Here is a 27692-nt window from a genome sequence, read left to right as displayed (position 1 = left end):
TTCCCCTTCGCGAACGCTGACGAAAGCGGCCTAACTGTGCTCGCAGCGCGCTTTTCGGATATTTATCGTACAAGTGTCTCGAGAGCCAAACTTTGATCAACCGCGCTTCTCGTCGATTCCATCTGCCTTTTCTCTTTGCGAAGTTAAAGTGTCCTATCCGAAGCTAATAACGAATTATTTGCCTGTACACTTACGTGTAACAATTACGCAGGCTATCGAAAAATAACGTCTAATTTGAATCGGTCTAATATTTGAGAACGAAGGAAAGAGAAAAGATCGGTCGTCTCGAACGTTGCAGCATGCAGAGGATAGAGAGGAGATTTCTACAAAGCGTTGCAACCGATGACTCGTCTTCGGCAACTTGGTTCCGTTGTTTCTACCTTTCTAGGAAGTATCTTCGTCATTGTAAGAAATACAGATACCATGATGTAACACGTGGATCGTTTCGTGTCTCGTTCATCTAACGATTCGTGATTACGAAACAAAAGTCGCGTTCCTTTCTCCGATGTGTCGAGTGTTTTGACAGGGGTCTGAACGCGAAGACTGTGAGTCACAACGCGATTGGTATATGCGGTATGTACGTCCAAGCGAGTTAACGTTCACGTGTGATTCAACGTCGACCAGGGTCCGGTCGAAATTCCTCGGCGCAGTTCTGCCTGCGTGCCTTCTCGCTCGCTTCTGCATACAAAAGGCTACTAGTCGTGAGAACCGAGAACCGGCTAATCTGTAAACCGCGACTCTTTGACAGAACTATCGATTCCAGCTTAAGGCGGAGACAATTTGTCCCTGGCATATCCTCCGTCACAAATTAGCAGGTATCGTTTGCTTAACAGAGACCTAAGCCATAAAACGATTTGTTTCCTTAGTAATTTACCCTATTTCTCTATTGGTTAGCTTTATCTTTAAAAAGAATTTCTTCAATTTGAAGGAAATATATATATTCCAATTAATTTATTCTAAACGTAGACCGTAACAAGAGGATTTTAACGACATAGTCGAAAGTGTGGAAAGAACCTGTTAAGTTCACATAAGCTTTTTCAGGAATGATTTTCGATAAAACGAGCAATATTTCGGAAATTTTTAGGAGCATGGAAGAACACGTTTAGCTTTGGAACAAAAAGACAATCTCTAAGACGAAATTTTCAAACTGCCGCTAGATAAAAAAAGAAGCTATTGCTCATTTTCTGATGAAACGCTACGTCTTTCTTCGCCGCTAATTTCCTGGAAAATAATAGGATAGAATAATAGAAGATTACGAAGGTGGAAATACGTGGATAATCGCGAATTGCAGAAGTAAATAGCGATTTACGAGCAGCCAGGTATTTCGTAAAAAAGTCACGGCGGAAAGTGTCGCAAGTTTTAGCGGTAAAATAAGGTCGTCCACGAGCGTCGTGTATAACACGCGCTATACCAAGATCCGTGCTAGAAGGGTTCTTATTCGCAGGTTAGATATCGGTGATACTTAATCGCGTTTCGAAGGAAACCGAGACTATAAATCAGACAGCTTTCAAAACTAGCTACATGGCATGGACATGCTCTCATTAATACCACACATCGGCCACGGTAATTGGACGGTCTTTTAGCGGTACGATCGGCAACTTTCAGCCTATATAATCGGCAAACCCACGCACGAATTCGCGTATCCTACACCGTGACACGAGATCGTTGCTCTGTCGCCATCGCTCTGTAACGATATCGTGCCTTCGACACGGTGCTCGTGACAAAACTAGGAAAGGTGTACGGTCGAGGTGATCGTGAATCGCTCTCCTTCGAGAATCGTGGCCGTTACACGATACGATCGCCGGCAACTTCTTAACCGCGATCCACCATGTTTCGACGATCGCTAATATCGTTGCTTGTTTCTATCGTTTAGTATCCATAGTTTAGACAAATATTTCGTAATTGCCATTCCTTCTCATAATCGTTTAAATGGCACGTAACTATATTCTTTATACGAAAGGTAGGTTTTTCGTGACCCAAAGAAGGACAGGTTATAATTTGAATTATTTTATTTAGCGCGATAACTGTACGCATCTGAACAGTGGACTTGAAAATTTGCAATCGAGTGTTTGAACGAACGGAATCTTCGACGTAGCAAACATCGCGCGTTCCCGAGTGAACGGTATTCGTTGTTAGTCGACGAGTTCACATACGTAGTTAGCGAGCATACGTAATTCGTGAACTTTTAACGAACACCGACGTAGACTTTACACTGCGACAACGGATCATCTCTCCGAACAGCGTCGAGTTCTTCGATGGAAACGTTCGAAGGATAACACCGAGAGATTTATCGCGAAACGATATTTCTCGATGTGAGAAACGGACGAGCTGTCGCGTAGGAGCAAATGGTTCGAGCGAGTCGAGCACACGCCTCGCGAACTCTGCCCGCCTCTTGATCCCATTAGCGAGATTCTCGAGACTCAGGTATTTCGTTCTTCCTGGGAAGGAACGCCTTTTACAACGTGACCCCGTATTTCGTCGAGACAAGACACGAAGGATGAAAGAGACGAGATGACTTCTCGCGAGCCGCAGCCGCAACGCGTCTTCGTTTATCGGGCTGGTTCGTGAGGAGGCCTACTTTGCACGTGGCCTACTTGCGGAAGACCGGCGGTCACGCGAGAAGCCATTGAGCCGACACGCGTCTCCAGTCGACGAATCGGTTTTGACCTCGAACCGAATCGGAAGTAACGTTCTCCGCTAGAATCTTTTCGCGCGTAACAAACCGTCGTGGATAATTCCTGTAGCCGCGCATCTACCGCGATGAACCGCGATTTAACGGGCAAGACGAAGAGAAACGCGTCGGTTTGCCGTGGTGACGGTCACCGCGATGTCAAGCATAGACTTGGAGACTGAAAGAGTGGCGCGAAGAAGGAGGCTGTCTCACGCGAGACGTGTCCTCACCTCGGTGTCGCGACGATCGGGGACCCAGAGACCTGAATAACCGTAGCCGGCGGGCCCGGCAGGGCAGAGTAACGGTCCACGGATGAAGGTTACTCGCATTATCCACGGGCCGATATCTCTCTCTCTCTCTCTCTCTCTTTCTCTCTCTCCCTCTCTCTCTCTCTCTGGCCAAGATCGAGCTCGATCGATGGATCTAGGGAGCACCCATCGTCACCTAGATGGACTCGTTCGGACGAAACTTGGCAAAATACGGAAATTTAAAGAGCACGACGAGTGCGTCAATCCGTCTGCACTTTGATCTTCCAGCGGAGATAGCTGGGTAAGCCGGATCCGTAGCCAAAAAATATTTTGGCACGCCGTAAAGTTTCACTCGGACGAATATTACGAGTCTTTGAAAGCGGATGAAAGGAAGGGTTTTCTTTTCTGGCGGTGTTCCAATAAACGCTGCTTCGTGTAGGGCTTGTGAAAGAAAGAAAACAGAGAGAGAGAGAGAGAGAGAGAAAGAGAGAGGCTTTAGCGATGCGTGGAGAAGAGAGTAGAGAGGAGAGTGTTCGGAAGGATGCTGGTTGGTTTCACAGGAAAGGCACTTTTCGAGCGAAATTCCGAAGGGATTACTCACTCGTTCTGGCACGACACAGCCGGACTAGGCGAGTAAAAGGCCCAGGCTGCGGCTCTCCCAGGTATAGAGAGCGTCGAAAATAACGTCGTTCCATCGACGAGGATCTCACCGACAAAAGGTGAAACCCTCGGAAACACTGCGGGATTTGTGTTCCACGGAATGCCTTCTTCGAAGAGAGAAAGGGCGCGCCCAGCGCTTTTACTGCGTCCGTTAAAAACTCATTCCCTTTCGTTTTGCCCTCGTGCCACTTGCCTCTTCGTGCCACTTCTTCCTCGCAGTTTGCAACATGAACGATGCACGGATACGCGTACTTCACCGGGGAAACTCGTTCCGAGCCTCCTAAAATGCGAAAGCGAGTCGACAAGGAGGCTCGCTGTATCCTCGTAAAATTAATGCCTGATAATTCGTCGCTCGGAGATTCGACTGTCTAAGACGATTCTACCAGCGTTCATATTCGAAGCAGAGTTATTCCAGGCAAATAATCTGCTTCTTAATTCGCTATCTCTTACGAACTATTGTTAAACCATCTACGTTCGCCTCGTTATATGCAACGTGATAAACAACGAAATAAACATATCGCGTACATTGACAATTAATTCACTAGGAGCGTGTAATTTCTGCTCATCAAGAGGAAAGTTCGTTCAACTGACATTACTATTCTTAGTCGTAATTCTCGTACTTGGTTAGCGTGTGTACATATTCAACAAGTACAAGTTTGACGATTCTGTGCAGAATTCGAGATGAAATTTTGATATCGATATCGAAGCTTAGGTGACTCGAATAACCCAGGCTTGCTACGAGCCCCGGTAACTGGTAAACAGGTCCTCCGCCAAAGGCAAAATTTACTGTGCCGTCGAAATGGCCAGAGGTCACAAAACGAGTTCCGTTTTATTACAGGCGCGAGTCGTGCTGCCCCGCATCCATCGCCTACTTCCTACGGCGCGTTCACCACCCAAGTCTTTCATGATATATCCTTCTTCGACGTGCCTGCAGCTATCCACGCGTCCAAGCGCAGATCTCTCGTTGTTCCATTGTCAATTTCACTGTTCGAGAGGAGTTACACGTTTGCGACACACTTTCCGACGTGTTTTGCCCTTCGGTATAACGTTTCTCTGTCTAACGGTCTTTTGGTCGTCGATGACGTATCAAGAGCGTAATCGCTCCAGCTGAGTAACGGAAGAATTTTTCGTCGATCGCTTTGGCCAACTGCCGCGTTATCGCTGGTTAACTAGCCAAGAAGCAATTATCCGGTTGTCGCTAACTCGATAAGCTTGCCGATTGTAGTTCAAGGTCTACCGAAAGGCGCTTTGGTTTCTTACGCTCGATGAAACGACGTAACCGATAATAGCAACGATCTATACGCACGATAATTATAACGTTACTTCATAATACGTTTGTCACCATCGACAAACACGTTGCGTAGATGCAATTACGTAAGCGATACCATTGACGCAACTGTCGCGCTTTTATTTTCGGCTAGCTTCCGTGGAGCCTACTAGAAAATTAAACAAACCAGTTATGAACACAAAACGGTCCATAAAACGTCTCGGTGCGCGCGTATTCGGACGGCTGTTGTCAGTTAGGAAGAGATATATCAAACGTTGTTCGAACGGCAAAGGGATATCGAGCAACGAAGGAAGCAGAGAAGAGAAAGGTAGCGAAGGGTTGAGAAGGGAAGGGAAGAGTCGATTGAAGAGGAGCGGAAGTAAACTCGTAGAAAGGCGTCGTAAAACCGTGAAAACCGCTTTTTTTAGGATTGTTCTCCGGATTTCCTCGAATCGAAAGCGCGCTGGCGCCAATGATAATGCAGCGCTCACTCCTCTGGAATGCACTGCTGTCGCGTAGCCGAGGGAATGCGTGTGTGCAGTGCACGCGCCTGCGATATATTTGTATACTCGTGCATTCGCCCGGCGATCGACGAATCTGGAAGCGAGCCGAGGCAGACCGTCGACCAACAGCCACCGTCCAAACCTTTCGATCTTTAAATTTAGCCTTCGAATCGCGACCACCTTTCCTCGCTTGCTCACCTCTTTGGTATTCCACCGGCGCGCGGAAATTCACCTTGTCCGGTGATTAAAACTCTCTCGACATTGCAGCGTAACTTCTTCTGAAATCATTTTTCGAGGGAAGAAAATCTCCGAAGAATCCGAATTTCCGGTGACTGTACAAGCGACGGATGTTTCTTGGAAAATGAACGAACAAAAAGATAAAGATAGATAGATAGATAGAGAGAGAGAGAGAGAGAGGAGGAGGAGGAGGAATACCAGCGGAGTAATGTTTGCTCATCAAACAGGATATTCGATTAAAATGCCAGAGACGGGAATAAGCAAACGATTCCAAAAATAGTCTGCATCGGTTTATTCCATTCTGCTATCTACGCGGTGCTGCTACGTTTCTGTAGGATGGTGTGTTCTGTTCTCGCGAGAACCCCATGTATCCGGGGCAGTTTTTGCGATACATGACGTTAGAACGCGTGGCAGAACGCGAGATGCTCTGACGCATCCGTTACTAAGACGAACGAGCAAAAGTCGAAGGTCGTTTTTCTTCTGCCGATGCTCGTCGCTCGAGGCTGATTCTTCGCCACGACGACGCAGAATTCCACGCACTGAGTAAAGCTGGATTTAAATCGTGGAAGATACGGAGACAGCGCGGGAGACATCGGTGGCAGGTTCGATCGAAATGGCATGCAAACGGTGAAAGGCGGTAAAATTTCACTCCTCGATTCGTTTGAGGATTCCCTCCTCCTCTCCCTCGTCCAAGGCGTTTATATGCCGATTTCGCGGCGTTCACAGACCGAACCGAGAAAAGTTTCACGTCAACAACAGGGAGGACTGGTTTGGCTTCGCTTTTTAATCCACTCGATCTTCTGGACGCCGACTCGCGCGAGAATCTAGGTTTGTAGAGCTGCGACGAACACGGCCGCGACAGGGTTGACGGAACGAACAGCCCTATCCACTTTCGTTCCTAATCGATTTAACATAGTGAACGAGAAAGCTGCGCTAGTCCATGCAGAAGATGGTAGCGATAAACCCAGGCCGTAAAATCGATCAGTAGGTAAAAGATTTACAGGTTTCGAGGGCTAAAACCAAGGAAAATGACCCTCGCGCTCTGTGTTCGCTTTATCAAGCTTCGAATCTGTCGTTTACTCGTACCCCTTGGTCCTTTGTCATCGAGTTCTTAAGGAAAGAAAAACAAGAACGGAATAGAAGAAGTTGGCCGCTTTACTTTACGATCCGACTATTTCCACCTGAAATATTTATCGCGATCGACCGCGTTACGTTGACACGGAGCTCGAAAAGGACTCGTGACCGGGAATTTACGCCGAAAGGGCAAAGATAAACGCGCGAGTAATAGGTCTCGACGTCAGAGCGGAGAACAAAGGGAACGGATTGGCACGGATAGGTGCCGTTTCACCTACGTGACACGTGTGGAGCAAGCCGCGCATATACACAGCCCAATTAAAACCTACGCGCGATTACTAACGCATCTCGACGCGTACACCGAAATACCGTGAAATTTTCTCACGCGAATCTAAGCGTGTATCGGCGTACGAAACAGTCGTGTGCGTGAGTGCGTCGCGGTGGACGCGTCGCGATCGAAGGTGAGCGCCCACGTGGCGCTTTCGAGGCTACCTTTTAACGGAGTTTCCTCTCCGGTACCCGCTCTTCCCTCTTGTCCGACAGAAGCGGCCTGTCGTACCCATTACTCGCGATGACACAATAACAACGACAAAGGCCGTCGTCGAGCCGCTTACGCAAGGACGCGTGGAAGGTAAGAGGCGACTCGATTAAGCGGATATTAGTCAGGTCGCGATTCGTTGCCGTTCGTCCAAGTACTTGCTGTACAGAGATATCAGCTTGCTCGGAAAATTCGCAGCGAAAGTTAAGAGAGTTTCGATTAGAATCGCAGCGCGTTTCGACCTCCGTAACTTCACGTGTCTCCTCTCTTGCAAATCCGCTATGAAGCGTTAGAGAATTCGCTGATCGTGAATTCTTTCAAACGAATGTTGCAGGCTTCTAGAGTATTTAATTTCTTGGAGAAGTTTCGCGAAACCCGAGCTGAATAATAACGAGCTATTTCACATCCTCGTACCGAGATTAATATATTTTTTTTCCATTCTATCGGACCGGTTAGGGATTTATAAAAATTCTTTCCAATTTTCCACAATGCGTACGCTTCCATCCAGTGGATGGTTTCTGTCGATGGAATAAACTTTTAGATCCTAACGCGGCTATTTTCCAATGGACCACGAGAGATCGAGCGTATCCGTAGATCGCAGCTCGAAACGTTGGCGAGCAACAGTGCACGGCTTTCAGCTGGAGCGGAACGGAGGAACGTTTAAATCGGCGCCACGTCTACGGCCTCGGCGACGTTCACCGTGCCGGAGAGAAAACTGTGCTAACTAAACGCGATCCAAAGGCAACCGGTGATCGTTCTCGCGTACATATTCTCGTGTACACGTTTACGTCTCGCTGCGTGTAACTCGTTCGCATCTTCCAACGAACTTTCGACGTTGTTTGGTAAATGAGTTATTCCAAGTTGCAGAAACGTGTAAGTTGAACGGGGTTCGAAGTAGTTAGGGTGTAAATGGTTGCTCTTTTCCGTAAATCCTAATGCTCGTAAACATGGAAGAATCGGCCATTATTTCGCTCGACAGAGCGTTAAATAGGGATTAAGGGTTATCCAGATATATTCTCAATGAGACCGACCAACAGACTATTAATAACGTCCACATGAAGCCAGTCATCAAACTGTTATTATCTAACTGTTGTTACAAGTATTGTGTATAGCATCAAGATAATTACAGCCTCTAGCTATTATTATTAGCTATTATCCAATTAGGATCATATAGAAAAATTATACTTTCGTAACTACGATATTATGTTATAAATGACAAATGTTTCACTATTATCCAACTTATTATTTGATTCTGAGATGTGCGATGGTTAATTTTTTACTCGATGATATCACAGATCCAAATACGATATAAAGTCTATTTCATCGAAGAATACAAAACCTAACTACCCTGTTAATTATCGCATCTATTCGAATCTGATTTTGAAATATTCAACGTGTTTGCCGAAACAACGAAAAATATTAGACTTACCAAAAAGGATAATAAATTATCGGAAGTGTTTCGACTTCGACATGCTAAAAATACCTCGAGGCTTACCTGTAACAAAAACAAGACACGTGCATATAATAAGTATAGCGGCGTGTAATGAAGCAATCGAGAAAAAGTGAAAATTACAAGCGCATAAAAGGTAAAAAGATAGCAAGTTTCGAGTGGAAAGCAAGCGACTGGCATGACGCCACATGGTTAGCGCCATAGGGTGACATTGGGAGGGGAAGGCAATAATTACAAAGAGTCGTATAATTATCGCAGTGCGTGGAATCGAAAGAAAGATCCCCGAGCTACGCCTATCCCACGACGATTTCTCGACATTCGGGTCATCATCGACTAACCATCCCACGTAAAAATGTAAAAATATTCCATAGACGGATACTTCTGGAAGTTAAACGCGTTTGACGAAACATCTACGTTATCGGTGAAAAAATATCGAATATTTCCTTTTGCGAGATTTACTTTCATTAAAAAATTACGAATAAATTCAACAAGCGTTTATTATTTTATCCTTTGCAATCGGCACAGGTGAAAGCACGAGGGCCTACGATTTTTCTAAACTGGCAGAAAAACATGAAACGATGCAATTTATATCGAGAAAAACTACATTTCCAATCCTCCGAGTCCTAATAATAATAATTAATTTTTTCATCCACTTACACGCTTCGATCAAATTCAGAAACTATTACTATAAATCAAACAGAGTATCAGAACGTCTATGGACGAGTGCACCGGTAACCGGCTAATAGTTGGTCGTCGTTTTATTCTGTTTGGAAAACGCTATTAAACGAAAGTTGAAATAGAATATAGGGCAGATATCCTACGGACGAAGTTCTCTATCGATGAAAAAAGAAAAATGCGAGTAAAACGATTCGCAAACGGTTTAATACGATTTCGCGTGAAAAGGAGGTTGTGCCTTCGCTCGTTAATATATGCAGAGGTATTCGTCGAGCTATCGGAAGAGGAAACGGCAAGATCGTTCGATTTCAAGGAAGGAGTCGCAGAGAAACGAGGACACGTCCCAACCTGGTAAACGAGAACGTTAAGCGTACGTACGGCTTACGAAAGAGGAAGCGACAGTTAGACAGTTCGTGTCATCGTGTTCCGTACTACGTAGACCTTTCGTCTTAACGGGTCGAGTGTCCATTTCCGATCTACTTTCGCGAATATATATATATATTGCTGGTTATTTTCTTCTTTCATAAATGCAAATCCTTAGAATGGAACAACTTACGGTAAAACGACTCTGCGCAAAGCGGCGGAGTCGATGGCCGGACGAACTTTGTTCGTTGATCGATCAGAGTTACGAAGGAATCGATTTCGAAATCGGACAGCGGCGCAGATACTCGCGATTGCGACCGCGATCGAGTCGATTTCTCTCGAGCGGCCGCGCTGTACCAAAATATCGTAATAATTTCTTTCAGAGGCGGATCGAAAAATTCGCCAACGTGGGACGAAAAGCTGTTACGACATTGCCAATATCTGTCGCTATGCAGCGATAAACGAAGAGGGCGATAAATCGAGCGAAATAACTGGCCACACCTGTGCATGGTATAGACGCTATATAGTAGGTGGGCATGTAAAATTGTCTGTGGCACGGTCACGCACGTTCGACTTCTGCAAAACTGTATTTTACGTCGGGACGATCATGAACGAGACCATTCGCGTGCAATTCGTGCAAGCCTGTTCATGATCCGGAAAGGAAAAAAGAAAGAAATAGGAAAGAATAAAGGAAGAAAATATGGATGAAATCTCTTGCGACAATTCCCGCCTACGTATTCCTACGTATATCAACGACGTTTATTTCCTTCTGGTTTGCTGTCCTTTCTCTTGGAATGCGGTGTACTTACGATGGAATGTCATATCCCGTGTCACGGCTACAGACACCACAGGTGTGACTGCAATTTTTACGTTTCACCTTACATTCTTCCGGAGAAAAGAATCTGAACGTTGCGTCGAACGTTGCTTTTTGCTCGTGTTTCGATACGATGCCGGCTTTTTCCTCCTTCTCTCATTTTTTTTTCTCTTTCTCTCTTTCTCTCTCTCTCTCTCTCTCTCTCTCTCTCTTTTTGAATTAAAGGCGCGATACTCTAAAATCACGGAGACAGGCTTTCGGGATTATTTAGTCGCAGGAACGGAGAAAACCATGGAGACCAGTGATTGCGTGCGAGAAACGCGCCGCAGACTGGCTCGTCAGCTGTCAGTCCCTGGAACGAGGAATGTGCGTGTCGAGGGGAACGAATTCTCGCGTTTCTGCTGATGACCGGTGTTTTCTGTTGCTAGGCTTGAAAAGACCGGACCACGAACAACGCGTAAACTTTTCACGGCGCACCTTTCACGACCGCGGTCGCGGTGCACCAACCACGTACTGGCAGAGAATTGCGAAAATCCGACGCAACCGCTTCCAAATATGTATACCGTTGCACGTGTTCTGTAACACTCGGTGACTTCGCCTAACCGAATCGATCCAAAGCCGACATTTGCCACGAATCGCGTTAGGACTGATGTAAACGAGAGATTTTTTTCTATCGTGATTTATCGTAGCGAACACGTGCTGTTTGCTAAGAGACAAAATAACGTTTTTTGTCCGCTATGTGACAATCGTGTAGGTACATACGCGTAGTAAATGGGCAGCTTGGCAGCTAACGAACGTAAGTCGGTGTTTCGCGAAAAAAGTCTACTTGAATATTATTTAAAATGTTATTTACAAAGGGAAGCGATCATCGCGCTCCTGTCATTCGCGCAACGTGCGAATTAACGGCGATCCACGAAATCGTGCGCGAGATTATCGGTTCACAGCGACAGCACGAATTCGTGATTCATAAAGCGATGTAGGTCAGGTTTGTAGAAGTTTACTATGACTAGATCGATGACGAATGCACCTTGTGTACGATAACGAAACGCCGGCTCCGGAATCTGCTCGTTCAAGGCTCTTCGTTTCGGCGTTACACCAATGACGTCAGCCGCGTGAAAGTTTCGCGCGTAACTCGTATCGCGATTAAATCGCGTCCAAGTCTGCGCGTATGCCACAGACCGGTGAAATATATCGTAGGAGCAACAGGTCGTGCGTAACCGAAGCCTGAGTGTCTTTCCGGAGGAAAGGCGGAAGAAACTCGCAGCAAACCGTTCATGAATATCGCTTAAAAGTTTTCCCCGATTTCGCGATGCTATCGATGAATGGTGTCGAGCTGTATGGCTCGATGCGAACAAGCGGATTTCGTTGCGCGACCGTTTCACCTACATTATAGAATCAGCCGCCGTGATACTTTGTTCTTATCTTCCGACGTATCGCAAAATTATAGATTCAACTTCAATTTATCACACTGTCCTTTCAAAGAAAAGAAAAAAAACAACAAAAAAAACCTGACGCGCGACATCGTTTCGATCACCGTGAAAGTTGAAAAAACCTAAAACTTGCAACTTGATGTCAATTTATCGACGCTGTTAACTGCGACGACAAAAGGACGAGTGGCCTTCCGAAGCAAAGTAAAGGACCGCACGTCGAGATACTCCGATCGAATCTACCCGATCGATTGACCCGCATTGCGTTACAAGGGCCGTATACAGAGCTGGCCATGATGTTTACAGGCATGTACTGTGCATCGTATAGCATCGAATCTGGGACAGAGAAAGAGAGAGGACACCGGTAAAGCGATATCGTCGGACTATATCGACTACGGTTGGCCGGAGCAGCCGCCGGAGGTGTAAGTGGCTCGAGAGACACGAATTCGCCCTTGGGATTCCTGCGAGGCGTGGGTGATCGGCTTTGTCGAGCGTCGATCGGAGAACGATCCAACGGTTTATCCGACTCCGCTCTTTCTTCCCTCGGCGAATCGACTTCTAGCATTTCCTTTTATTGGTCTAGCGTTATTTATTTTTGCTATAACCTTATTTCTGTCTTCTTTGCAAAAAAAAAAATATCAAGATCTTTAAGCTTCACAGGATGGAGACTGAGTCAATTTTCACACGTGCAAATATGTTACTTTTTATCGTTGTCGTTTCGTAAGATGCTTGCAAGACTTAAGCAGCATTGTAGAATTGCTCTTTATGCATATCGATCGTTCTGTATTTTAAACAAAGTTCGCCATCATATAGCGATAAGAGTCCTTTCTCTTCTTCGCTGTATCGTTACGAAATGAAACATTGAGCGCTCGTGACAACAACGATCCATCCGTTATTGTAAGATTACAGACATTCGACCATTCAACGTGACCGACACATTTTACGAATGGAAAGTGAAAATGGAAGAATAATAGGTCCCGAGTACGAGGATGTTAATTGGCATTATATATCTGGAGGTAGCAAAAACCGAGTATCTCGAGGAAACGGCGATATTGCAACGAATGAAGGAAGCAAGCAATACCTGCGTTGTTGCTTGCACATCTAGAACGAGCGTCAAGGTACGATTGATTCGCGTAATTTCTTTACTTTGGGCTTAGCTTATCAGATCACGCGGTACCCGAGTAATAATCTACAATTACAAAGCCCACGTATCTGGTTCTTGCGAGTTACGTACAAACCGCGCGTGCTGATCATTCGCCTAATTGCAACCCTGTTATTGGGGGTAGTCGAACGATCTCGAGATGAGAATCGATCCAACGATTCGAAAGCTTGAAATTAGCCGTGAATCACGGACGATCGACTTATTATCCGCATATTTCTTCCACAGCTGAATAACGAGACCGCGCTTTGGTTAAGATTAATTGCTAGGCTTTGGAAAATGAAAAATAGATATGGTATCTGTTTAGGTTTAAGGATAATAATCGGGTGATCTGGCTGGTACGCGAAAGGAAACAGGGGTAGATATCTTGCGATACGATAGAAAATGCGGGCAAGGTTATTCCCTTTCCAATGTACGCCACAATGGATACGCGGAACCGCAACGATCGACGATATATGTTGCTGGCGAAGTAGGACACCTTCGAGCGGGATGGTTAGACACGCTGAAACATACTTTCCAATGATTTCTGGATGCTACACGACCGAGATTAATTTTAAGACCCTGTTCGGATTAGTCAAACTACCTTCGTCCGAGTAATTTAAATTCCAACAAACTTAAAATCTCCCTATGAGGAAAACTGGTCGTTTACCAGACTCGAAATATCTTCTCGAGCGTTCTTATTAGTCAACTCGTTTCATTTCCAATAGTTTCGTACATTTTGCCAATGTAAATCCGTTCATATTGGTCTCAAATATTACCAATATAACGATAATACGATCAGGACTTGTTATACCGCTAATGAAACTGCAAGACGTTTCGCCTGGCGCGTATAGCATATTTAAGTTTGTAGATATTCCAACGTTCATATAATACGTGTTCGTACAAAGCTTCCACGAGCGTTCGAGTATTTCCATAATCCGCCGTAACTACTTCCTTTTTATTTGCCATTAGGTGTCCTCTTGAAATCAGGTTATTCGAACACAAACGATTCGAACTGAAGCGACTCGTTTAAATCCAAGGCAATCGCGCAACGTAACGAGAACTTTTCCATGCGAAAGAAAGGAAAATTTGAAGAGAGAACAGAAGCGCGGATGGCGAACGTTGCAAGGATAATCGAATCTGCATATCGTTAGCCTCGATCGAGGTTTCATCTTTCGACCACGCTACATAAGGACAAGGTTACCTATCTTTGATCGAACGCTCGATACACAAGAACGTTCTTGTGCTGGTATTGGGTTTTTCGATTCGACCGCTCGACATCAAGACGGGTAAATACTCCGGATAGGTTTTTATCGTGAAAGAAACGAAATGCCGGTCGATTCGTATCGTCGTTTGCGTCGCATCGCTCGCTCGAGTTGGCCGACCTTCACCCGGCTACCGTCGCCATTATGCTCGTTACACACCGGTCGTGGTTGTAATTTACGGTTAACCGAACGGAAACCGAAGGGGAGCGACCGCGTTGTAGTAACGAGGTCGTCGCGTATGTGGTCTTAACGAACAAGCTACGACTCTCTCTTTCTCTTTTTCTGTTTCTTTTTCTTTCTCTTGCCCTGACTCTTTCACGATATCGGCCGTACAAATTCGTTCGTTGCTACTTTCCGCGGCTTCTATACGCCACATGCGAGTATAACTTCGGCATCGGTAACGAGAAAACAAGAATACCACGTCCAACTGGCAGATCGTGCCTTAATATGCGTACGTTAATACAGGGTGTTTAGTTTACCTCGTATTCCTCAAAACGATTTAGCTATCTCTTAGTCCGGCCACGGGAAACGCTAAGCGATATTCTCGTCTTCTGTGTCTTGTTTTTCGTACGGAGATTACGAGAGAATTATACGACGAGCACCCCACGCCGAGTTATGGAACGCGTCGATCGACGTATCGAAAGATATTCAGTTTCATCCACAAAAACGTTGACGATCGTCGATTGGATGCTCGTCGTTCTGAATCAGCTAATTTCGTTCTCACGCTATTCCTTCGTCTCTCGGAACTTACCGAGATACTCAAGAATTCAAAATAATCGAAACACCCTGTATGCTGAGAGACATTACAGATAATCACGTTGCAATTGCTTGCGAGGTTCCTTCGACGATCGCATCGTTATTATTGTTTACGACTTCGCAGCGAGAGTCGGTTAAAACGAAACGAAAAGCTGCGAGGGATGCACACGATTCCTTTCGGAGCGGATAAAGACGCTAGCAATAAGAAAGAAGGAGACGCAGGATACGAGAGGAGAAGGCGCATTTTGCGCGTCGTTTAACCCTAATAACTATGAATGGAAGCGCTGGCCAAACTTGTCTTTCATTTCGTTGAAAGAACACGCAGCGCGTGCAGAGAGAAAAGAGGAAGAAAACGAGCGTAGGCGTCGAGTATGCCACGGAACAACGAGCAATCTCGTTTTCAAGCATGCGAGAGTGTTTCCCAGCTCGAAACCAAGACGCGATTCAAGAGTCTGAAAAAATTCGATCGTTTCGAGAGGATGCGAATCGAACGAAATTTCTCGTGAATTTCTGCCTGACGAATTTCAAGAGAAGTCGTCGAACTAAGAAGCTCGGGAAAGAAAGGCTGCACGTTCGGAGAAAGCATATTTTTAAACGATTTATCCAACATCGCGTAACGTCTTTCTTGCGACACTGATTCATCCTTAACGAAGCAATCTAAAAAACCACGATACGCGTTCGAGTCGTGAGCATAGGACACACGGCGCAACGGTCCCAACGAAATGTCCTGGCAGGAAGAAATCGTGATCCATAGATCATGGGGATCGCCAACGATCCAGCGTCGCCCTTCTCCATCGTGCCCGACTTCCAAGCCTAACCTCTATGTCGTAATATCGCAACAACTATACAACACCTCTCTCTGCCTTTCGTAGCAGTTCTCGTGAGAGCTCGCGATCGATCTCGATCCATAGATCATTCCGGCAGGACGTTTCTCGCCCGATTGAGATTCGCTGATTTCCCGTACTCCGGCGAGATACCACCGCGAATCTACCGTGTCTCGTTCGAACGCACGAATCCAGAACGAGATCTGGATCTCGCTGTGTTTCACCGTGGCGAGCTAGAAATCGAACTCGAACGGAAATTTTTCTTCCCCTCGAAACGATATCTTTATTCGAAGGTCGGTGAAAAGAAAAGGACTGCAACACCTGCGACGACCGAAGGGAGTATTCGTTGCTTTGTAACGGGCACGAATAACAGCCTGTCTAAATACGGTACTGGTGAATAACGATGGCTGGAATTTCTCGTTATTTCTCAAGAGCCACGGCTCGTCTACGACTCTGGGTGGCTTCTTCCCTCGAACTCGTAGAACACGATCCACGAGAAGAGAGTTATCGTCGGATGAGCGAGCAACGCGCCAGTGAACGGACAATGATCACGGCGACCTTGAGAAGAAGGCAACGTTTGTTCGTTGATGTAGCTCGTTCGCGGTTCGTACCATCGTATTTTCTCACCCGTGAAGCGATCGAGCCATCGTACTTTTTACCAAAGGAGAGAGTTCGCGACGAACCAACGCGAGATCTCGGTCCGCGGCGACCGTTCCGATCGACTGACCCGATAAATATAATTAAGGAGACGGGAAGCTGAAGAGCCCTCTCGACACGGAACGCCACGACCGCTTTATCGTCCGCTGTATCTGTATCGCCGATAATCGCCGTTATCGTGCAGAAGGGATGTTAATAAGATGTCGCAGAACCACGCTGAGTCACGATTTCCCCTTTCCTTCGACGACTAACGACCGCCCAACCGATTGTCAAAACAACAGATCTCCCTGTTCGCTGAAACGAACGTATCTGTCTCTTGGTCGAGTGCAGTTTGACCGATGCACAATGGTCCGAGGAAAACGTTCTTCGGTGAAAATTGAAAAACGCCTTTATATCCACTTTCTATCGGCTAAAGCTCCGTCAACTTATTAGCAAAGTCAGTTTATACGATGTGATTCGACTATTTATCAAAAGTCGAATTTAAAATTTACACGCTCATGTTAACAAGTGTGTAAGCTTTCGTATAAAAGAAATCGGATTTATATCACTTTTAATTAATCTTTATAAACTTTCTCGGCAAATTTTCTCTTGAAATTGTTCTAGGATGTCTAAAGAGATAGGAACGCGAATAAGAAGCGAGAAGAGCTACAAGGTTAAACGTTGAAGTTGAAAGTTGAATTTTAATCACGAAATGTCGCTTTCCAAACCATTGTCCACTGTTGGCATTGAAGGAAGAAAATGCGATAACGAGGAACGGAAGGAAATGGAAGAAAAACCGGAACGTTAGCTGCCTCTTGTCGAACTCGCATTCTCTCGAACGAAAAAAGAGCATTGTTATGTTAAGTGAAAGGAAGCACCACGGTACGAGAAGTATCCTCCAGAGCAAAGGACACGCAGAACCGTCCAAGAATGCTTGGAGCCAATGGGATCAGTAGGGAGCACAGCTGTTGCTCGTCTCGGAGACAGCTGCCGGAGCCTCCTACGGGACGTGCCGCCGGTAGAAACCCTGTCGAGGGTAAAGAAAAATCGTGAAAGAATCAGCCCATAACTCCGCCCGAAACGGAAATCTGTCAAGAGGATCGACGGGGTGGGCTGGCTACGAATTTAGATAGAAATCCAGATGAAAGAAATTTTTGACTAACGATATCCTCTCGAAACGAGTCTGGAATCCGTGCTATTTCATACGACAGTAAGAAGTTTAGAAATCTCGTAACTGAAATCAGTCAAATATCTCCAACTTTTACATTCTGCGATTTAGACGACGAGGAACAAAGTACGGCGAATGATTGAAGTTACGTTTTCGCAGAAAAGAATTAACTAGGCTGCTAAATGTTTGTAGAGGACATTTAAAAGCGCGAGAATGCATAAAGTTTGTACAATATACAAAAATAATGGACCGTCTGAACCAAAGTACTCGCTATCAGATACGATGGTTCGTCGAATAACTTTTTATTTACCTATACTCTCTATTTCGTTAATTATGCTCGCGAAACACGAAATCGCATAAACATCCGCGAAGTAACGATAATATTGAGTTTACGAGGAACGACCAATCAGATCCACGTTGCCTCCAGGTTTCTCCTTCTGATCGCTGAACGGTATGATTTTCGAGATTCTTATTGCATTATAAAAAGTGAAATGGATCGTGTACCGTGAACGACTCGCGTGTCGAAGCTCCGATGCACGGTTCGAAACACGTCGTCGTCCTTAACCGTTCCGAACAAAGACCACGGAATACGACAAACCGGATACGCGGTATCCCTTTGCTAGGAGATGAAGCGACCAAGCGACGCGCTCCGAGATCTCGTTTTTCCCCCTCGGTGGAAGGTCATCGACGACCAGCTCGCCAGCAAGCCTCCAACAAGTAGGCAGCCTGGCTGTCGCACTAATTGCAGGTGCCGTTACCGTTACTTTCCAGATGGCATGCCCGTTTCCGTCGCGTTACCTCGTACGCTCCAACCAGAGCGCTCTTGGCGAACGTAACCAGAGAGGAGTTCGCCGCTTGGCTATTTCTTCGCCACTCTCATCTTTGACAACCCGTCAATGGACAAAACCATACATGTATTAAATCATAACGAGCCTGTTATAAATAATAAAAGTCAAGCCTAATCGCTGTTTTAGTTAATTGCATCCACGCGGCTACGTACTCCGTAAATTAAGGAAATTATGGATATGAATTTGTAAGCGTTTTCTTGCAAGCGTCTAACATGGAATCCTTAATTTATGTTTTTATAATTCTTACAAATGGGTTTTCTATATTTTTGCTGCGTAGTCTTTCGCTAACCCATAATTCTCCGCCACTAATCTTTAATTATCTAAACGATTATTACGTGTCGTATGAAACCAACACGTATTTCAATACTTACGAACCTACGATATAGTATACGTGGTTTACCGTATGTCGCTTACAGGAAATCCCACTTGAACAGTAACGAGAACGCGCCTCTCGACTCTCGAACGACACAGAAAAAGTAGAAGCGTTTCTTTTTAGACTTTTCGCGATCCAACGCAATTATAGAACGGAATATCGATGTTTCCGCGTTTACCGAGTGGTTTGTCCACCGTTCCAGGTAAGTCGTTCGGCTCGTACGTTCGACCGACGTAAGACGAAGACACATTTCAACCTATCTACCTATTATAAGGGTATAAATATCGAGTGGCAAGTGCATAGCGGACGGTCTCTGCATTCTCAGTCCGGCCACAAGCTATTTTCAACCCACGCTAAACTCTCTCGCTCTCTCGCTCTCTTCTGCTTTCCACGATCCCCACTTGTCTTCGTATATTCTAAGACGCGACCCGATACCATAAAAAGCATCTGCCCGCGTCCCACTCTTACACAGCTACAAAATATCTTTCTGCCGATTGAATTTGCTCCTCTTCGCCGATGGCTCGTTAAAACGCCAACCGACATACGGAACAAATCGGTGCGCAGCTATTCCGTCCAACAGCCTTTGCTTTTGCATCTGTTTTCGCATTTGCCTCTGCATCTCGCTACTTTTTTCGATATATTATATTCCGCGCTTAAATTGATACGTATAAGATAAATTACGGAAAAAATAAAAAATCACCTTTCGATACGACAGCGAACATGACAGATTGGAACGGATTTTAAGTTAATAAAAATAAAAATGTAACAAGGTAATAATAATTAACGATAGAGAACGAATTTTGTTGGACCACTTATCGATCTATATTGTCGACCTGTGATCGTACGACATTTCTGTAGTAATAGTTATACGTAAAATAATAATAATAATAATATCGTTTGTTTTTTTAGTTTCACGGTGCAGTTATTATAGCACGGTCGTTATTTTAAATGATATAGGTACTGTCGCGTCGCATCGATTACCATTTTTCCCGTGCTCACAAGAAATCCACTTACTCTCTGAGTCACGAGAAATGAATTTGTCTGTATCCTAAAGTATAGCACGTACATAAGCTCCAGCTTCTCTGGCGACCGCGCTTCTCTAATCAACGAGGCGAAATGTTTACGTAGAGGAATACCGTGCGTGTGATTCATAATACTCTCTGCAATTAGTTTGCGATCTCACACCTGAACAAGGAAAAACAGAAGCACCTTCTAGTTGTGATATTTCATTGACGAAAAAGCGAAGCGAAAAAATAATTAGTCTACGTCAAATCGATCTATGTTACGTCAAATCTTTTTAAACTCTCGAGTTGAATGCTATTTGATTTCTACAAGGTGAACTTAATCGATCAACTTCGTAAATTCGAAAGTAGACAAGAGCGACGAAAAAATATTTTTCTTTTTAATTTACCTCGGAATTTGATGTTTTATCTCATCTTCTTCCTATACGCAACTGGTAAACGCAAGCCTGTTGTTTTTCTCAGAAAAATCAACATTAATCGTTGGAATGCGGATGTTAATGCAAATTAAAAAAAAAAAAAAATAAATGAAATTCAAGCAGAAATATGTTCCATCTGTTATCGTAAGAAATATTTCACTTTGCATATATTTTATAAACGTTTTAGGCATTTTTATACTTAAGAGTCCACAGTCTACTAATCACGCATCCGGATAAAACCAAAAACCGCAGTCGACCAGTTCGGCTTCCAAGAGGTTCGTTTTGCGGCGAGAGATGGGAGGGAAGAGTGTGAGTCGATATAAAATTCCAAGACCGTGACGAACGAATACGAATAACGATGAAAAATCGTCAAGGCAAATGTCTGTCGTAGGCGATAAAACGCCTAGCATATAGCGAGGGTAAGTATCGATTACGCGCTCAAAATCTTTTAATCGGAGAGAACGAAACGGCGCACATTTGCTTTTCAGTTTACATTCGCGAATGGCACCCTATAAGCCGATATAGCCATAATCATAATATTTATATCGGGATCCCTCTCTCTCTAAAGTTTATGACGCGGCGCGGCGTCGCGCTGGTGGTTCGTAATTCGAGCCAGAATTAAATATCTGAATCGTACTCCACTCGTTTTCCTTTAGCGAACGACTAATTCGATGTAACAATTCCGCAAGAAAAAGGAACAATAAAATGCGATGAATAAAAAGTGCCATTTAACAACCGCCGTGCCATTCTCCTTTTGGATGCACGATTCTCCCTGGAATCTTACGTAAGCCAGACTTTTACGAAGAATCGCCGCGGTTGTTTGCATTCCTTTCCTTAATAACGTACACGAGTTTATATCGAGGTTTCGCATGCATCATACAGTTGGTCAAACAATTTAAAGGATCGTTTCCTCGAATCGCACGTACACGCAATTAATATCAATTCTTAAACTGTTAGACGCACACACGACTGCGAGCAACGACTGCTAGGCAACAGCAGATCGGTAAACAACATATTTCCAAGTAATTTCGACCTACGCGCCTTCATAACGTTAAAGTACAGTTCGAAATAAGTTGCACGGGGCTGTATACTTTCGTCAGCTACTATATAATTCTCCGTTCTTCGATACGAAAGCACTGTACGACTGGCGTGTATAAATCTCGAATGCAGCAGGTGTTTAGTAAGCAGCTGTTATTTTGCATTCGTAGCTAACGCCTAACGACCGGCGATCCTGATTGACGGCTGCATAAATCTTTGCAACGGTTAACACCTTTGTGGAATATCTCGAACGTATCCGGTCACTGAAAGAATACTAATAGCGGGTCGTCGTGAAAGAACTGTCGAGTTACGTCGTTAGAGCTTGATTCGGATGATAAATATTAATACCGTCTTGCGATTCACCGCGCGTCCCCGCTCTTTCTCTCTCTCTCTTTCTCTCTTGAAAATCACATAGTTTAAGTACGTTTGTATCGACGATGTGTGCAATCGACATCGTCGAAACGGATTACACGTACATAACGAGAACGATGTTGATACGTGTAATAACAACAAACAACGTAGCTGGTGGCCTACATTATCGCCGAGTGCAACGAGAATATCGTTTACAGCAGTCCACTACCTACCCACTTCCAATAAGCAGCAAACAAAAGGACCGCGAATGGAAATGGCACTGGAGCAAATCGAGGATGAATGCGCGATTGACTATAATAGGATCTCTCGACTATTTCAGGCAAATTTTGTCACGGTAAACGCATCCTGCGAGTATTATATCGTTGAAAAAAATACTTAGCGGAAAATATTACGCCGTAACTTGACGCGACTTTGCATACACGTCGTACACCTCGCGATGAAAACTTTTCCTTTCGCAACGGAATTCGAAGCATGTGACCTTCGTAATTATTTGCTCCAAAACTGTAACTTTAAACGTCGATACGCACGCGTCTCGTCGTTACGCGATTTTGCAAAATCTCTCGACCTTCGCGACTGTCGAAACATCGCGATAATAGCTAATGTACGGTTTGTTGATTCTTTCGAGCCGCTTTATCGCTGCTTTACGGCCAACGTAATATAAAAAATAACATTTTCGTTTTTCCATACACAACAACGACGACGAGAAGTTTACAGTAGGACGATAGATGTTAGAAACGAATTAAACTGTGTCGTTTATATCGCGCCATTCGATTCGACAATTTCTCTACGACGATCTCGCGTGCACAACGGAGGAGGATTCGTTCGGAACACACGGAGAACCGTGTTTGCAGATGCTCATCGACCTTGCACAGTTTCGGAGGAACGTTCCAAGCTATTCACGGTACCCTCCTATCTCTTCTCTTTTCTTTCGCTGTTTCCTAAGAAGCAACGGAATTTTCGAGAAACGGGAGAAAAAGGATACTGGCGTAAACTAGCGCAGACGGAGGTCGTAAAAGACGCGCGAAATCTCGACCTCGATCTTTCGCGGTAGGGGCACTTTCTTTCTTCGGTAGGGTCCAGAACCGACTTAAGGGTGCCCCAAGGCCCTACTCGAACATTCTATCGCTAGAACTTTTTTGTTTTCTTACTCGAATCCTATTCGAAAGGTTTTTACACGCCGTCTGCTTCCAGTCGCGAAACAGTAATGTCTCTAAAGGAAAGCATTTCGACACGATAGCCAAACAAAACAAAGTTAGAAAAGGTACGCGAATAGAGAGAGAAAGACAAGAAGGAGGAAGATATAAACAATTTTAATTAACGGAGCTCGATGCGCGCGATAGATCGGTGACCTAGCGAGGACACACATAGGGAAAAACGATCGACGTCTATGTTCCGAGTCGGAAACATATACGTAGACGCGGTAACCTCGTTACACAAAGAGACGATGAGAAGAGATAGAATGGCGTGCAGACGAGACGAAGCGAGAAGAGGAAGAGAAGCAAGACTGGACTTACCGTGCGAAAGGTTGTTCCTCGACCTCGTACAGTTCCTCGAGGGTCTGTTTCGAGAGAAGCCTCTCCAGCCTCTGGGGCGTGGGAGCGAGATGCCCTGGGATGCTGGTAGTCTCGAACAAGCTGTCCGCCGTCATGGCCGCTACCCGGTCGACGGTACGTCAACTGAACCAAACGCAAAAGATGCACGGATAATCCCAAATTTTTCTGTTGCTCGGTCGTACGACGAAGCGTCACGACCGCCAAAGTAGATAACCAGCAGGCACACGGGTAGTCTCGTTGTAGTCGAGTCACACAAAAGAATAAAAGAAGAAAAGAAGGAGAAGGAGACGGAGGAAGACTATGGAGATTTCACTTGTTGCGATCACAGCCAGCAATACTCGCGTAAATATCCTCCGTATTCACAGGCAAACGTTAGAAAGGAAGTAGTAAGAAAAAAGGGAAGGTGTTTTCTCTCTGCTTCGGTCACTGCGTTTACACGGACTACGGGTTTACTCACGCCGATATAACGCGAACAACGACGAAACCAATCACCACGTCACTGTCGCGATTACAGGCACGCGTTTCATCTTGCTGCACGTTTCGTACGATGATCGTCGTCGATTAGAGGCGACGTCGAACGCACAAGTTTAGCCCCAGTGCACGCACCGATCGCGAAACGAAGCACGCGCTTCTATCGTGCGAGTGTTTATCACGCGCAACCACTCGTCGCGATGGTTGGCCAACAATTGAACCTTCCGCCGAAGCTTCGTGTGATTCCCCACTCTCGATTCTCCAAGCGCCTTCGCTATCTCTTCGCGTGGTGGGGAAACGTATCCCCACCTATAATAAAACTCGGTGACAGTACCGAACTGAACCGAAGCGATCCGAACGGATCCGAAACCGAACGAGTAAACTTACTCTTTGCACCAACTTCGAACCCGAGAGAGAAAGAACTCGACAGGCATGCACCGACCGACCGACCACTTCCTTTTCTCTCTCTCGCTCTCTATTCCTCCTCTCGCGCGTATTTCGCCTATGTTTCTTTATCATCCTCCTTCTCCGTCACCCCACGCGTCTTTCAAGCTTCGCGAACCGATCTTACGATTAATAAGCAATATCACGAGCGTATATACGATTCGATAACGAGATCTCCGAGACCGCGAGCTGCTCCATTTTTGCCACTCTCCACCCGGTGATTTCAATGCCGTACTTTCCGAACAGAAAACGATTCAGCAGCGTTCTCTTGGCAGGCGAGACGCGAACAACACGCGACTCTTTCTACGTTATTATCGTGCGATATCTCGCGTTAATAAAACCGTTTTAAAGCTAGTTTAACGAGCTAGTAAAGCATCGACAACGAGTAAATCGAATAGCTTACGACCGATCGAGTAAACGGAACTCACCTTGGACTAGCGAAGAAACGCGGAGAGCCAGGGGGCTTGTAAAGCGTGCCAGGATCTTGTCAACTACCGTACATGATTATGGCGACCGAGCATGAATAATTGAATGTATAATTTATCGATTTCGCGGCGAAAGAGCGGCAGCAACGATCCGGAGAAAGAGAGGGGCCGCGAAGTCGTGGCTATGCGCGCCTCTGCATTATAGATCTCCTAATATGTCGGTGCAGCTTCCAATGCCGATATAAATCAGCTAAATCTCGATAAGGATAACCGTTGTCTCCGCGCTCTATGACGCGGTTCTATCCGCACGAGTCTCGAATCCAGCCTCGTCGCTCAAACGTCGCGGAATTCGGAAATCGAATTAACGAATCGTTTATTCTCCCGACGGCTGTTCCTCTAATTGTCAGATGGAAGAACAGACGCGTCAGTGGAGTACGTTCGAATAACTTCCATCAAAGTCTACGTAATATCCTATTAGGAAATTTGACCAGACGGACGAAGAGTTAGCCGAACGCATTTCTTAACAGGATCTTGCGAAACACGCGGACGAGTTTCTCAATCGAGTTATCTGGCGCTTTCGATGAGTCTACCTGACGCAATTAACGCATACCATCGAGATAATATTTCCGTTTGAATGAAATTGATTTGCAAACTACGGCCTCATCGACAATGCATCTGGTAATACCAGATTCAAGTAGGTTACAGATAGCGGAGGAGCGAGTTGGCGCTTCTTAATAGACTTTCGGTGGAACTGATGGAAGGAGCTGGTTTCCTTCGACTTATCTAATTGTAAATCCATCCGAACACTGACCACCCATTTCGAGCGAGATCGCACCGAGATTTGCCTCCGGGATCTGTAGCTTCGCTTAATATCTTCGCTGAAATATGACTGCTAGAATTGCATATTTTTTCAGCGGCAATGATTTTATGTACCTTAACAAAGTAACGCGTAAAATAATTTACGCTTTCCAATAATATTACGTTTACGTCCGTTTTATGCATATCTTACTGCTTGGTCCTTGATGGTTCGTTAACGAAATGAAAAAATTAGAATATCAAGATATAGTACGCGAAGATTACACGCACACTGAATCTTCGAGAGTACCGCTCTAAGGATGGCAAACGCGTGAAACCATTTTGAAAAGATATCGACAAAGATTTCTTGAATCGACGAGTCAATCATAAGGATACGCGTTCTACGCATCTGCATATACATCTTAGCGATGATACTCGGCTGATTCATCGCGCGACCAGTAATCTACGCGCGCAACCAGTTTCCTAGGATAGCAGTCGTAATCGATGGTCCTGCGAAAGGTTGCGGCGCAGGCTGTTGCCATCGAGTCGAGCGAGCGAAGTGCTATTTCCTTCCCGATTTCACGGACATTCGGCTCCATTAATACCACGAGCAACAGTTAGCGACGTCTATACGCAACGACGATTAGTTGGTTGAAATCGGCTCGATGATCGAGGCAAAGGGGTTATTTCGAACATGATCTATCGACCGATTCGTCGGAAATAATATTTCTAACCGCGCGAAATCGTAGTTTCCTCGCTCATCGCGGAATACCGATAATTAATATTGACTGTGCTGGTTTTAATGATCATCCATCTTAATACTAAACGAACGTATTCTTTCGTTCTCCGCGTAGTGTACATCGATACCCGTTTCTATCCGTCGAACGAGATGTATTTTTCTCCCGGTATATGATAAAAGTACGTGTAATACGTTACACGATGAAAGTCTGCCACGCGATCCGGACACAAAGGCGCAATCAAGAGAGAGAACTATCACTCTCCTCCACCTCTCCTCCCCCTAATTCATCGTTGCACGATTTGCTCCGCGTTTTCTCAGGGATTATTTGGCACGCGATCCCACGCGCGTCGGCAGAAGACAACGAACGCGCTCCAAGTCGCTGGAAAGTACCAGCCCATGGCTGTACACAATTACATAGCAGTGTACCGTGTATGAAAAGTATCGGGAGGCTTTTTTTTATCATCGATGGAACGCAGCTTAATGACAATCTTCGATAAACATCGATAGAATTTTTTCATAGCGACGGTACTACAAATAGTTCAAAGGTATTCGCGATAACGATTTCCGTTTTATCAATGACAAACGTCAGGTAAAATACAATAAATATTATAAGAATGAAATCATGTAGCTACCATAAAGATAGCAAAAGATTGTAACCTACGATTATCGATACGTTGTTAAACAATGATTTGTACATATATCTACAACGGAAGATTACGACGTCTCATTCGGAACAAACTAATACCATTGTTACAAATCGATTGAAACGACCAAACAGTTATGAAAGATAACGTAGATACGTTTTCATGCCCACATCTTCGATCCTCGAGCAGCAGTTTCATACACGAACGTCGATCGTTATGGGAGTACACGCATCGATTTTGGCTATTTTCTATTATCGATTTTCACAAACAGATGTCGATCGTTCGTGAACGCAGCTTCCCTTCGAAACGCGGACAAGGAGGTTTCGACGCAGAGGGGATCCTGGTAACTTTCCCTCCTACGCATCGACCGCAAGCCGTGGAAAGGAGAGAAGAGAAGGCGCTGGCATGCGAGAGAGCCTTTCTAATCCATCCAGCGAGTTGATGTTTTCGTGCCAGCTAGTAGATGGTAACGGAGTGCTGCCTAGCAGAAGGGGCAAGGACGGCCGAGGCCGATCATGCCCAACAGCATGGCAGGAAGTCAACTCGGAGAAAGAAAGGGAGGAAGCTGATCGACGATCAACTAACACTGACAGATACCTGACTACTATTCGGTGTATATGTTCCTACGTATGTGTTCTGTTGAACCTCGTATTAGCATCGGGGCCCAAAGCCCTCGTGCACGATGATACGATCTAATCTAAAAATTAACGACATTAGCGAACCCGGTGAGGTACAAACTATAAATTATAGACGTTTCTTTTACGATTTATTAATGTTCCGTTAAATACGAAAATCGGGAATTTGTAAAACTTTGTTTGGTTCACTATCGCCTAGGCCT

General features: G+C 45.1%; 1 protein-coding gene across 1 annotated transcript in view; it reads right to left on the bottom strand.

Moving 5' to 3' along the window:
* The window catches only part of LOC117154685 (uncharacterized), a 64014-nt gene extending 39969 nt beyond the window's left edge, over nt 1-24045 (bottom strand). Inside the window, exon 1 of the mRNA XM_033329892.2 lies at nt 23298-24045. Within this exon, the coding sequence (XP_033185783.1) occupies nt 23298-23431 (134 nt within the window). The 5' untranslated portion in view covers nt 23432-24045. The remainder of the gene's footprint in view (nt 1-23297) is intronic.
* Between the last annotated feature and the right edge of the window lie 3647 nt (nt 24046-27692).

Source organism: Bombus vancouverensis, chromosome 11 (assembly GCF_051014615.1).
Source record: "Bombus vancouverensis nearcticus chromosome 11, iyBomVanc1_principal, whole genome shotgun sequence".
In the NCBI taxonomy this organism is placed as follows: Eukaryota; Metazoa; Arthropoda; class Insecta; order Hymenoptera; family Apidae; genus Bombus; species Bombus vancouverensis.
This window is presented reverse-complemented; position numbering and strand designations above follow the sequence as displayed.